This window comes from Malus sylvestris, chromosome 15, assembly GCF_916048215.2.
Source record: "Malus sylvestris chromosome 15, drMalSylv7.2, whole genome shotgun sequence".
Taxonomy (NCBI): Eukaryota; Viridiplantae; Streptophyta; class Magnoliopsida; order Rosales; family Rosaceae; genus Malus; species Malus sylvestris.
The window spans coordinates 47,518,816-47,531,709 of NC_062274.1; the positions used below are offsets into that span (position 1 = coordinate 47,518,816).

Consider the following 12,894-nt stretch of genomic DNA (forward strand, 5'->3'; position numbering starts at 1 on the left):
GTCTGCACAAAAGTTAGTGGCTTAAGGCTTGTACAAAAATCTCACCAGCTCTCATTTATTCAAAATTCAAAAGGTGGAAATCATGGTGCATTGAATATGAGGAAAAAGAAAAGAAAAATTGGACATACTAAAGTGTTGACATGAGAGGAAGAAATGGAAGCATAGTAAGTTAATATATACTTTTTCCTTATCATTATTAATCTTGTTATTAATGTGATTGGTGTGGAATAATCGCCCTCATTCATTACTATATAAGTGAATGGCATGGCACTGTCGTCCTTCTTATAATAACAATTATTATCTTTAAGTTTTGATATTTATATGAATGGTTCTAACTTAAAGCCCTTGTCACAATAATTACTTATTTAAAGCAATTTATTTGTCGTGGCTGGAATTACCACCCTATACTTTAATTTACTTATTGTACTACCTTTTGTTATGATGAGTATATGCAGGACTCAAAGTTCCTTGATCAAATTAGAACCTAAAGTTTTTTGATCCTAATCATATAAAATGATTGGACCTGAAGTTTCATCATATTAAATGATTAGACCTGAAGTTCCATCACATAATAAGATCGGCTCTGAAGTTCCTTGATCCTCAACTAAATTAAAGTGACGGCCATAAGCACCTCAATCCACATACTATTAAATCAGGGCTAGAAGTTCCTTGATTCATGTAAATGTGGAGCACAAGTTCCTTAATCCATTAAGTACAGGCATGAATTTCAAAAAATATGAATTTGAAAGGTCTACTGATTTCGATCTCGAGAATAAATTTCGAGTACATATGTGTAATGTTTTGACTTGAAGTTCAAAATATAAATAAAGTTAAGAACTTGAAGTTCTAACACTTTTGTTTGGACATGTGTTTATATGGTATGAGTTAATTATTGCAAGTTCCGTCATGCCTGAATTTTTTCCTTTTGGGAATAAGAAAATGGTGAACTTATCAAAGCTCCATTTCGTTACCATCAACATTTTATACAAGCGGTTTCATGAATTTATAATGCCCGAGAATTCATGTGAAGCATATGATATTAGAAAAAAAGTCTTTGTTTAAAAGCTCATTGAATCATATTCATGGAACCAGAAGTTTCCATCGTTTCTTCATTGATTCATATTAATGGAACCAAAAGTTTCCATAGTTTCCTATATCTAACAAACTGAACCAGAAGTTTCATAAATGTCTAAAACCCGAAGAGATGAAGTTTTTCTATACATACGCGTGCATACACATGAATTACAACTACAACAATAAAAAAATAAGCTTTCACAAAGGTTGCTTATGTGAAGCCTCAGTACTTGGCAAAACCCTAGAAGGGGGAGACACTAGAGATTGATCATGTGAAGCCTCAGTACTTGGCGAAACTCCATAAGGAAAAGGCACCAGAGGTTGATCATTTGAAACCTTGGTACTCAGTAGAACTCTAGATGGTGGAGGCAATGGATTCGAAATAAAGCCACAAACATCTGAAGGTCACTTTGAATTCGACTTTCGGATTCTTGCAGCTGGTCAAGCTTTCTCTTCATCCTCATCGAGTAATTATTTGCAAATGTGTAACTCTCTATTCTCGTGCTTGAGCCCTCTAATTTCTTGTCAAAGGCTTGCCACTTCAGCCATTAGTGATTCAACTTGGCAAGTTCGAGCAAGTAGACGTTGGCCCATGTTGGATACAGAACGCACACTGAATACTGAAAGCCAAAAAGTCTAGAACAACCAATTCATCAGACCTTTTTCAAAGTATTCTTTTGTTTTTAGGTGTGAGAAGGTTCTTAGCTACTGTAGTAGTAATATCATTCTTCATCACAAAGTCTCCAACCGTAAGAGGACCATTATAGGATAAGAAGGATGAGCGCCATATATTGTCCTAAAGAGGCACGTCTACATCTTCCACAACATTTAAACAAAAACAAGGGTCAGATGGGCAAGCCATTTTTAGAAATGATGAATGAAAAAGAGATCAGATAAAGTGGGCAACTTTCCTACCTCTATAAAAGGAGGAGCAACACATCCATTTGTTCAAAAATAAAGAGACACCGCTCTCCGAATTTCAAAAGCTGGATTTTCCTGAATAAAGTTCATTGGCACTTCTCAGACGAAATCTCAGCTTTCTAGATATTAAGAACAACTCTATCAAAATATCTCTGGCAAAGTTGGAACGCGTGAATTTTACTGTTCCGATTACACTACTATTGTCGACAAGCGTGAAGGAGATGGTCCCAACAACACCACTACTTGTTATTGGGAAATCCCTCTATATGTCGACCTTCTTCCTTCATGATAAAGCAGAGTTCCAAAAATGTCTAACTCTTCTTCCTTGCCAAGAATGCATCTTTAACAAAGCCTCTCAAAATACTCAGCTTTCCCCCTCTTTGAAAGTACATCTTCAAACAAGTCCCTCAAAATGCCAAACTCATTTTCTCAGCAAGAAAATATTTTTGAACAAGAAGTTTTACATCAACATCAAATCCTTCTATTGTTTTTCTTCAAGAGCAAAAGATCTCCTATCATCAGGGTCGAGAGCAAAAGTATCTCATATCATGTTTTTTCCTTGCCCTTGCTCTTGCCTGCAAGACAAGGAGAAATAATGCAATCGGTCAGAACTTGAAATCAAACTTCTGATTTGGAACTGAGTGCCTGGAACTTTGCTTAATTTCTTACCTTGCATTGCACTCAAATAGTCATCTTCAACTATTGTTGGAGCCAAGTTTCAAGTCATCAATGTCGCATAACAGTTGGCACGCTGTAGGCTATTTACATTGAAGCTGCCAAGCATGGATGAGTCACTGAGAAATGATGTTTTGACGAACCATTCAAAGGCAAAGGTTGTGCTCCACTTCTGTTATGCAAAAGGCTGAAACTGAAGGATCAACAATGAACTCATAGAAGTTCAAATAGAGAAAATAAATGGTTGACTAAGTGAATGGAAGACCAAAGTTCAATGATGGGAATCATACTCATAACCCCAGCAAACTCTACTTGAAGTCAACAATAGCCAAGGGCAAGAATGACTTCAACCATTATTATGTGTCATCAGTTTATATCATTCACATGATGTACGAAAAGGTAATTCAAATTTTGAAAAATTACTAATTAATGACAAGTTACAAAGATGCCACATGGGTTTAAGTCTCAATAAGACAATCCATAGACTTGGCATTACTAAACTGTTGCATGTTGAAGCATAACAGTCGTGTCTTATGCTATGTGTCTAGCTGTGTGTTTTGTGGACGTGGGCATCCGTTTCACGGCGTCGTTCTCGGCCACCGGATTAGTTCGAAATTCGATGGTTTTGTTTTATAAAGCACGTTCTAGATTTATCGTACAAGAGTATAGTTAGTTGATAAAATCGTTCTTACTTTCCAAACTTGCTCTTAAAACATTTTATTTGGTTATCCCATTTGTAATTGTGGAGCGTCAAAATGTTTAACTTTTTACGATTATAAATATGCCAACGTACTTATCATCTAGATTACGTAGTGTACTTTAATTCAAAAGTAGATGATTTGAATGGGTGTGTACCAAAATTTCCTATGATCAGAGACCAAACATTGACGCTGACAATGACTTAGGTAAGTTGGTAACTTTGGACATAGAAACAACCACCATTTATTAAAGTGCATTGGAAGTTTCAACTCGACGTTGTGCACAATACTGCAGTACTGCACTATTGCAGTACAGGATAACGAAATTTAGATGAAATGTTAAATAAAACAAATGTTAACGGGTGAAACGGATGACCCATTAGCTTAACAGGTTGGGTTCGGGTGACCCGTTAAATTAACGGGTCGAGTTGAACCCAACCCAAACCCAGTAAACCCAACCCGTTTACAGGTCTACCATACAACCTCCATGTCAATCCTCCCCCTCCCAATCCCTAAACCCCATTCCCAAATTTTCTAAATTTCTTCTGATTCTTCATCTTCCCCAAATCTCCTAACATATTTCCTCAGTTTTTGCTCTCAATCCAAAAAAAAAAAACCCCTGAAAATTTCCTGGACTAGAAGCTGAGTTTGCGTCTAAATTGGCTTCCTTTTTCAACTGGCTCTTGAGGAAGGTTCGAGATCAAGAGCTCTCTATGCTCATGCCCTTAGTCTTAGGTGTAGTCACCTCCGCCGTAACATGACCGGAAGACCCAGATGGAGAAAATCTTGAAAGACAAAACTCACGGGAAGAAATTGTCCTCATCAACATGTGATGGTGAACGAAGGGCATTCGGACCTGGACTTGCTATTGCAGGGGCTGGGTGGCAAGGATGGTCAGCTGCTGTTGTTGAATGTGTCAATCCATGCCATGTCGTGTGTCAAGATTTGGGAATCATATTTGGATTCAAATTGGTTGTGTAAATTTCAACTTTGATGATGGTGATGCAAAAAGAAGGGATGGTTGGTTGTATGGGTGGTTGGTGGTGATGCAGAAAAAAAGAGGTGGGGGGGTTGCAGGGAGTTGGGGTGGGGTTCTAGGATTTCAGGTTTTTTTTAAATTAAATAAAAGAATATTTTTTTGCCACATGGCATAAATTTGGCAGCCATGTGGCACAAATGTAGCAGATACGTCAGCTTTTAATTGATCAATGGATGGAAAATGTAACAAATGTATTATATTGAAATAAAATATTACTTGAGGTATGAAAATGAAATGTTTTGAAGATGTTGTATGAGGTTGCAATAGACCTCAAACCTGAGGTAGTAAAGTATAATTTACCCTAAAATTTTGGGTCATAATTTATAAAAAGTGGACTACAAGTCAATAAGTTAATTCAATAGACCAAGCCCGATCAAGGGTCAGCAATAGAAGTAAAACAATTTTTTTCTTCTAGGCCCATTTGTGATTTAATGTTGACTACATACTAGTAAATAAAAGCAGGCCCAAAATTAAGTGTGGGTTGAATGTGGGCAACCTCTGTAGAGGTTGGGTTGCTGGCCAAGGTAAAAAAAGAGAAGCCCAAATCTAGGCTTTAAATCGCAGTTTCCAAAACCCAAAAATCTGAACTGAAAACAGAAGTGCACCGAAACAGGCCCGGTAGGTTTCGGATTTTGTTTAAGGACCTAGAAAATCTTCTGCGACTCGTCGACTTCTCCTCACCAAGTAGAGCAAACACTCTGCCATCTTTCAAATTGAAATTCCTCTCCTTCACCCTTTGCACGTTGAATTTCACATCAACAGCATCTCCCTATAACCTAGGAGCTTTGTTCGGATTCAAGCTTTTTAATTGTATTTGGACGATTCCTCTTATGCCCGCCATCAAGGTTAGTCTGAACGATTCCTAACTTGTTGACATATTGCATGTCAAAATCTGCTTCAAATTTGTGATTTAATATAATTGGGCTTTAGAAAAACTTTCATGATTTTGTCTAATTCAATTTAACGATTAGAAATTTCGCATTTATGAATATGTGCTACTGGTGACTGCAATTTCATCTGCTCCAAACAAATAGATTCTTTAGTTAACAAAAAAACAAATAGATTATTTTTAATCTAAATTTAGAAAATTATATTCGAATTTGTTTTACTCTGATTCAGTTAGATTTAGGGGTTGTGTTTTAGTGTTTCTTGGATGACCTAAGTTGTATATAAAGAAAAGAGTATTTTTTGTATCCTAAAGAGTTCATCATGATCATATACACGAGGCTGATATTATCAAGTAAGATGCCGAGTCCTCTTGCATTCATATAATTACATTTGTGAGCTGCTTTTCTGGGTTTTTGTTAATTTGTTTGCTTGTTTGGTATATACAAGAAGAGATGATGACACCGCCACGAACATTATCAATTTATACATGAAAAATGTAACACTTGGGCCAAACTAACCATTTCTTTTAAGCACGTCACATTAGGGGTGGACAAACGGGTATAGGAATTATGGGTTAGGCGGGTAATCAAGGTTCAGGGTGAGTACATGTCAGTTCCTAATTTTGTAAAAACAAAAATGAGGGGGGGTGAGACAGGGCAAGCGTTTGAAATTTTAGGTTCAAGCTGGTTCCTGAAGTACAGGAACTACGGGTACCTGGACCGGCCCGTTTGTAATTAGAATGGACAGACGAGATTGAAGAGATCGTCTCTCCATCCAATCTTAATCGTTGGTTTTGGGTTTCCTCGTCCTCTACCTATCGAATTCGACTCTATCACTCGAGTCTCTCTCGCCGTCTCGAGTGCGTCGTCCATTTCCCTCCACCACCCGACATCACGACGGCCTTGGCGACCACCATCTTCTCGATTTGTCACCTCTTTCTCACATCTCTCTCGCCGTCTCGATTTGACATCCCAAACTTTCAGAACCCAGTCACCCCAACACCCATCTTCTCGATTTGTCACCTCTCTATCGTCGTCTCGAGTGCGTCGTCCCCTCCTCTCCACCACCCCGACATCACGACGGCCCAGCAACTTCGACGACATCCCAGACTTACAGAACCCAGTCACCCCACCACCCATTTTCTCAATTTGTCACCTCTCTCTCAGTCTCACAGGTAAAAACCAACCTCTTTGTATATAATTGATCTGCATTTCGAGTTCTTTGCTTTATTTCGGGTGTTAAATTCCCAAATATTATGTGGGTCAAGTTTGATTTAATTGTTTTTTCGGCATTTCATTGTAATTTGAATCACTTGTTGTGTTTATTAACTTTATTGTGCTAACTAATTACCAGATTAGGTCAATTTTATGTGATTAGTGTTAGCATTTTAAGGATCTGAATCTGATACTCAGTCTCACAGATAAAAACCAAATCCCCATTTTCTTCTCTGCTTTATCAAATTTTGTTTTAAAATCAATTGAATTAAACCTGTATTTGTTCATGCAGAATATGGATATGTGGACTTCTTGTTAGAAATGTAAGTTGTTACCATTGTTATTCAACTTCTTGTTAGAAATGTCTTTGTATTAGTTTCATGTGTCTAGGGTGGAGAGTGCAAGAAGTTTAAAGTGTCAACTGTGCTGTTTCTTTTCGTCCTTTTTTCTGGTAGTTTATGAGTCTTGGTTGATGATGCCTTGGGGCATCAACTTCAACAGTATTATTTCATAGACAAGTTTGCAATTTAGTGAAAAATGTAAAACCATTTTCTGGTTTTTCATGCCCATGTACATAAAAGTCTTTCTTAATCGTTCAGTTTAATAGTTTTGTAAGAGATTTTTTTTTTCCCAAAGTTTTGTAACAGTTTACCTCTCTATGCCCAGGTTTTCATGGAAGCTACTGGAATTTGTCTGTGATGTGAAACAGCTCTTGTAATTTAAAGAAAAAATGTCTTTGCCGCTGTGCACTGCAGTGCAGCTTTGAAAAATGTTATTTTTGAAAAAAAAAAAAAAAAGTTGGACCCGTAGACCCGTCCCGAACTGGCCCGTTTCAATCGGGTCGGGTTAGGACTGGTTCCAAAACTCAAAATGCCGCTACCTGGCCCGTCCCGCCCCGTTACATTTTAGAACGTGTAGGGCCAGGTTCCTCCAAATTTGGACCCAGCCCGTGCCCACCCATACGTCACATTAGCAAAATAATAAAACATGACAACAGGTTTTTCCAAGTCAATTTTTGTTGGCATGTTGTTGTTCATGTAAGTGTTGATTTGATTAATGTAAGTGATTTTGGCATGTGAATTGTATGAAGGTAAGCAACAGCTATGTGACTGTTTTTTTTTTGCTAAAAAGATTGTGTGACTTTTTGATATATTGTTCATTACAAAACAAGGAAGGATAGGAAGTGTAATATATGATCTCTAACCATTCAACTTTGTTGCAAGCAATATTGTTTGGTGAAATAGTTGTGTTACGATATTGGAGAAAATTAAAAATATTTAAAATTCATTTTGAGGAGGTTCTCATTCTCCAGGTGAAATCCGAACTGGTTTATTATATAATATTTATTTTTTATTTTTTGGCTTATGTGTCATTTTAATTGGTGATGAGGTGGGTTCTATCATCTTGCAGTAGACCCTGTTACACTGAATGAGTGATTAAGGGTTTTAGGGTTTGGGTATATTTATCTCCGCCTCTCTCTCCCCATCGACTTTCACTCACTCTCTCTTGAATTCTCCGTTCACTGAACCAACAACACACCATCAACATCGTTGTTTTCTTGTTTAGCCCACCAACAGCACGCCACTGTCCGACAAGGCCACCGCCACGCCACCACAGTTAAAGACAATGGTATGGTTGAAACTGGTATGTTGAATAATTGTGTGTTTTGAGATTCTAAACAAGACACAGAACTAGGAACTGGTTGTTTTCAGTTAAAGACAATGGTATGGTTGAAACTGGTAATGTTCTTGCACATGACACAGAACTAGGAACTCCATCTGAGATATTTGAGCATTTGGTTTGTGGATACATGTACCCTAATCCATCTAGTTTCTAGGGAGGCTGCAAATGATGCCTTTGTTAACGGTGTTTTGAATGCATGAACCAACCGTAAAAGTCTAAACTCAAATTATTAATTCATGTTTCTTGTTTAGTTTTGTGAAATTTATACCATCACTTATAACTGAATGTATAAGTAAGCTTCAGAGATGTGCGTAATTGGGTGGCGTAAAAAATCCCGACTTTTTCATTGGAACCGCTCTTTTTTAAGTAGCTGAACAAGTGTTTCTTTTTCCCGTGTATCGGTTAATGTACTTGTTATTAAAGGGTTATTTGATTGAATGTTTAGTACGTAGGGTGCATCCTAACTCAAACTTTGTATGATTTCTCACTGATGTTCGTGATTTGAAATTAGAACCAGAAGATCTGCCAATCAAGTCTAAAAAGGGCAGTAAGAAGCGTGCTGCAGCACCGGATTCAAATCCTCCAACTGTCAAAGACATCCTTGAAATTGGTAAGACTTTCCTATGATTGAGACAGAACAAGAAGCACACTTTGAGATTTGGAAATACTATTTCTGTCCTCAACCGCATCCCGTTCGAGATGGGGATAAAACAAAGAAAAACTAATGAAAATGGCTTGAAAACTTTCAGTTTTAATGACAATGACAAAATAAAAGGTAAAATGAATAGTACCATATTTGACTTTTTAGTGTAAAAATGTGGTTTTTCGTTAAAGTGAACAATACCGCGGGCTTTTCGTTAAAACTCCCATAAAACAAAGTAGAAATACGAAAGGATACTCCTATTTTTGTACTATTCAAATTCAAATTACAATAGCATGATTATTTGATTACATGCTTTCATAGTTATTTCAAATTATTTAATTTAGTTAGAAAAATAGTGGTTTGTGAATAAAATACAAGTCTTGAGCATTTGTTATGTTGATACGTGTACCCTAATTCATCTAGGTCATGGGGAGGCTGCAGATGGAGTTCTTGTTGATGATGACTTGAATGAACCAACCATGGGAGAAGAACTTGGAAGTTTAAATTTATTAGACAATGATAGACCAGAAAGCCATGATAAAGAAGAATCTTCTCTCGATCCAAAGCCTCCAAGTGCAGACTCAGTTCATATTTTACTCAAGCAAGCACTACATGCCGATGACCGTGCCTTTTTATTAGATTGCTTATACACCCAAGATGAGAAGGTAGTAGCTCTCGTAGTTCGTATTGATATTATAATACTTATGCATGAAGATAAGTGTTACTGTGGATGATACAACTTGGGAATTAGGTCATTGCAAAGTTCATCTCACAGTTGAATCCATCTGGTCTTTTGAAGCTCTTACAATCTCTCATTTCTATCATTCAATCGAGGTAAGATATCTAGAGGTATGCTTTATGTGCAGGATGCTCTCGTGGTATACCTAATGGATTTGTATGTTTTATTTTTACTCCAGAGGTGCAATTTTGGCATGTGCACTCCCATGGCTTAGAAGTTTACTTCTTCAACACGCAAGTGGTATAATATCCCAAGAATCTTCTTTGAGTGCCTTGAACTCCTTATATCAGGTAATAAACTTTTAATATAAGATGATATCCTGTATCCCAAAGTAAAAGTTTCGTTCAACAAAGAGCCATTTAGAATTTTTGAATTACTCCGTAGAATATAAAATTTAAACCTGCGGGAGCAACATGTTCATGTGCTACTTGTATCACTAGTTAGTTTTTGGAATTTTCATTTCCTCATTTGTTTAAGAGATAGTTGCAAGTATGGAGTGTTTTATCTTTTTGTCGTAAGAAATCCTGTTAGTTCTTTTCCTTTCATTGAATTTTTTTTATTGACTATGCAGCTCATTGAGCGGTAGGTCTCGGGTTCGAGACTTGGGAGCAGCCTCTCCATAAATGGGGGTAAGGCTAGCCGACATTCACCTCTCCCAGACCCTGCGTAAAGCGGGAGCCTTGTGCATTGGGTACGACTATGCAGCTCATTGAGTCCAGAGTTTCAACTTTTCAGTAAGCTCTTTTGCTATCGAGTGTCTTAGACGTGCATTATACAGGGGTAAGGGTGCCGGTGTTAGTGAAATTTATGGCAAGGGAAATATTCTTCAATACCTAGTTAATGCAAGCTTTTTGAACAGGTAATTGATGATGTTGACGAGAACGAGACAATCACTCCATTTATTTATGAGTCCGATACAAGTGATGACGAGGGATCTGAGGAAGGCATGGAAACTGAAGGAAGAGGAAACTAATGGCGCCCTTGATGGTGTTAGTGATTTTGAAGGAATTGAGGACATGAGTGAGTAATGCAAGTTTTGAGATTTGTTTTGGTTGTATTGTATTCATAGGTGGCTGATATTCCCCCGAGCCGAACTTATTAGTAATTGTACGAACCCCATGAGCATTCCATCAACTTGTGATTTCAACCATCTAAACAATATAATCTACATTTATCAAAATAATATGCCATATAATCTGCACTTCACCGCTCAGTTCTCATATATATGGTCCCTAGCAAGGCTCCTAGTATCAAAGTAATTGCATGGACATACTAAAATAAGGAAAACTAAAGAAAATGACTTCAAAATTTTGAGTTCTAATAAAAAAAAAACCATCCTATAACTTTATTTAATGATAAACACGGGAAAGAAAACTAAAAACTAAAAACTAAGAAAGCCTAACTAAAGGCACGTGCAAGGAGCACCCAAGCAATCATTCAGTTGCATAAACCTTTGACATGATCCAAGCATATTTTATTCCTCTAAAATTAAAATTTCAAATTGAAATGGGTTTTGTTCGATTCAGAACCACATCTGGTGCGGTATGGTTGGGAGGGAGTCGGTCAAGTGTGGGTTGGGATGGTTGGGGGTAGGGGTGGGGCGACTAGGGATGGGCAACGGTTATGGTGGGTGGGTAACCGCGGTTATTTACCCATAACCATTTATGTTCATATCCGCATAACTGTTTACCCGTTGGGTAATTGCATAAATGGTTATACCTGATGAGTCGATATTATACTATATATTTTACCCTAATCTTAGCATTAATTTGTTAGTTATTTTAGTAGAATTTTAATATTTTGTTATGTATTTTCAATGTAGGACATTCGATTTCCTCTGGAGCAAAAAGTGATCAAACAGATGAATTTTGGAGTGATTCTAATTGGAGGGGGTTCGTGAGTCTTTCAAGATGATTGTGTCGTTTCAAATTTTTCTACCAAACCGTTTGACTGTGGCGATGAAATAAAGGTCCAACGCGCAGTTTTCCCAGATTGACGTTTCTGGACATTTTGGGCATTTGAAGGTCAAGATGGAATATTTTGAGGAAGATTCCTTCTTAAGATTTGTAGGGGACGACCTGAGCTTTCAAAAGAGACATTTTGGGACCAAATCAGAGTTGATTTGGTTGGTCAAAAGTCTAATTTTCTAAGTCTGAATTTTAATTCAAATAGGAAACCTTTTATTTTCTGTTTTATTATTTTATTATGTTTCCTAGTTTTATTCTAAGACCTTTTAGGGTTTTATTTTGTAGTAGTATAAATAAGACTTTTTAGCGTTAGAACAAAAGAAAGAGGGGAAGGAGAGGAGGAAACGCACACACACTTTAGAGAGTTTTTCAAGTTTATTTTCTAGGTGTTTTCTATCTTTATTCTCAATAATATTTTGTTTTATGATTATTCGTAACTAAGTTCTTTTGCTAAAGCGAAGCCATGAGTCTTAGCATGAATATGTGATTTTATCAATTTGCTTATGAATGGATGCATGCTTGCTTTAAATTATTAATCACCGCAATTAAAACTATCTAATTGTCTTAGTGATTCGCGACCAATAGGATTTTTAGACAAGTAATTTGATGCAATTTTTGTTGGAACATCACCCTAAAATTGAGGAGGGCTTCTTGTGATTAGTATGTTTTTTTCAAAGGGTTTTTACAAAGCCTAATGAGTCTTACATGTATATATTTGATCTAAACATCACAGATGGGTTGCATGTTAGATATACGTTTTCGCTTGAACATCACAAGGAAAGTATGTATTAGGAAAACCTAACCTTCAAAGCATGTGTGTGGAAATTTATAAGTAATTGGTAAAATTGCGTAGGATTGTTAAGAGGACGGCGGAACCCTAGGCTTTTACAAATTGATTTTCTTTTGAATTGTTCTCTAGTTAATTTCTTTAATTGTTTTATTTTAAAATTCGTTTTTATTATATTAAATTCCAAAATCATCCTTTTCACAACTTTGTTCTAAATAATTAGCTAAGGATTAGTATAAATACAAATTATTCATTCAACCCTTTGTGGAAACGACCTTACTTGAGCTGCTATACTACGACAACCTTGTTCTCTTGCAAGTATTTTCAGTGATTTTAACCCTATTTGCGCAGGTACTAAAAATCCTATCAATACCCATATCCATAACTGTTTATAAACGGTTACCATACCCATAACCGTGTACCCATTTAACCATAACCGTTTACTCATTTAACCATAAACATTTACCTGTTTTTGAACCCGTTTATCCTTTTTTTACCCATTTACCCCATTTTCACCCGTCTACATGTTTTTTTTTAACAACTTGAAAATTACAAAAGAAAATTGT

General features: G+C 36.7%; 1 protein-coding gene across 3 annotated transcripts; it reads left to right on the forward strand.

Moving 5' to 3' along the window:
- The first annotated feature begins 6,331 nt into the window (after positions 1-6,331).
- On the forward strand, positions 6,332-10,757 carry LOC126601287 (uncharacterized). 3 transcript variants are annotated; one of them, XM_050267977.1, is made up of 8 exons: positions 6,332-6,469; positions 6,802-6,832; positions 7,920-8,153; positions 8,704-8,802; positions 9,259-9,500; positions 9,587-9,669; positions 9,753-9,864; positions 10,434-10,757. In XM_050267977.1, exons 3-8 carry the CDS (start codon positions 8,141-8,143, stop codon positions 10,545-10,547), a joined length of 663 nt encoding a protein of 220 aa, XP_050123934.1. In that variant the 5' UTR covers positions 6,332-6,469; positions 6,802-6,832; positions 7,920-8,140; the 3' UTR covers positions 10,548-10,757. The 3 variants fall into 3 exon arrangements, with proteins under 3 accessions (XP_050123934.1, XP_050123936.1, XP_050123935.1); XM_050267979.1 differs by lacking the exon at positions 10,434-10,757 and adding an exon at positions 10,146-10,273 and having other exon boundaries at positions 6,334-6,469; XM_050267978.1 differs by lacking the exons at positions 6,332-6,469; positions 6,802-6,832 and adding an exon at positions 10,280-10,354 and having other exon boundaries at positions 10,434-10,564.
- The last annotated feature ends 2,137 nt before the right edge of the window (positions 10,758-12,894 follow it).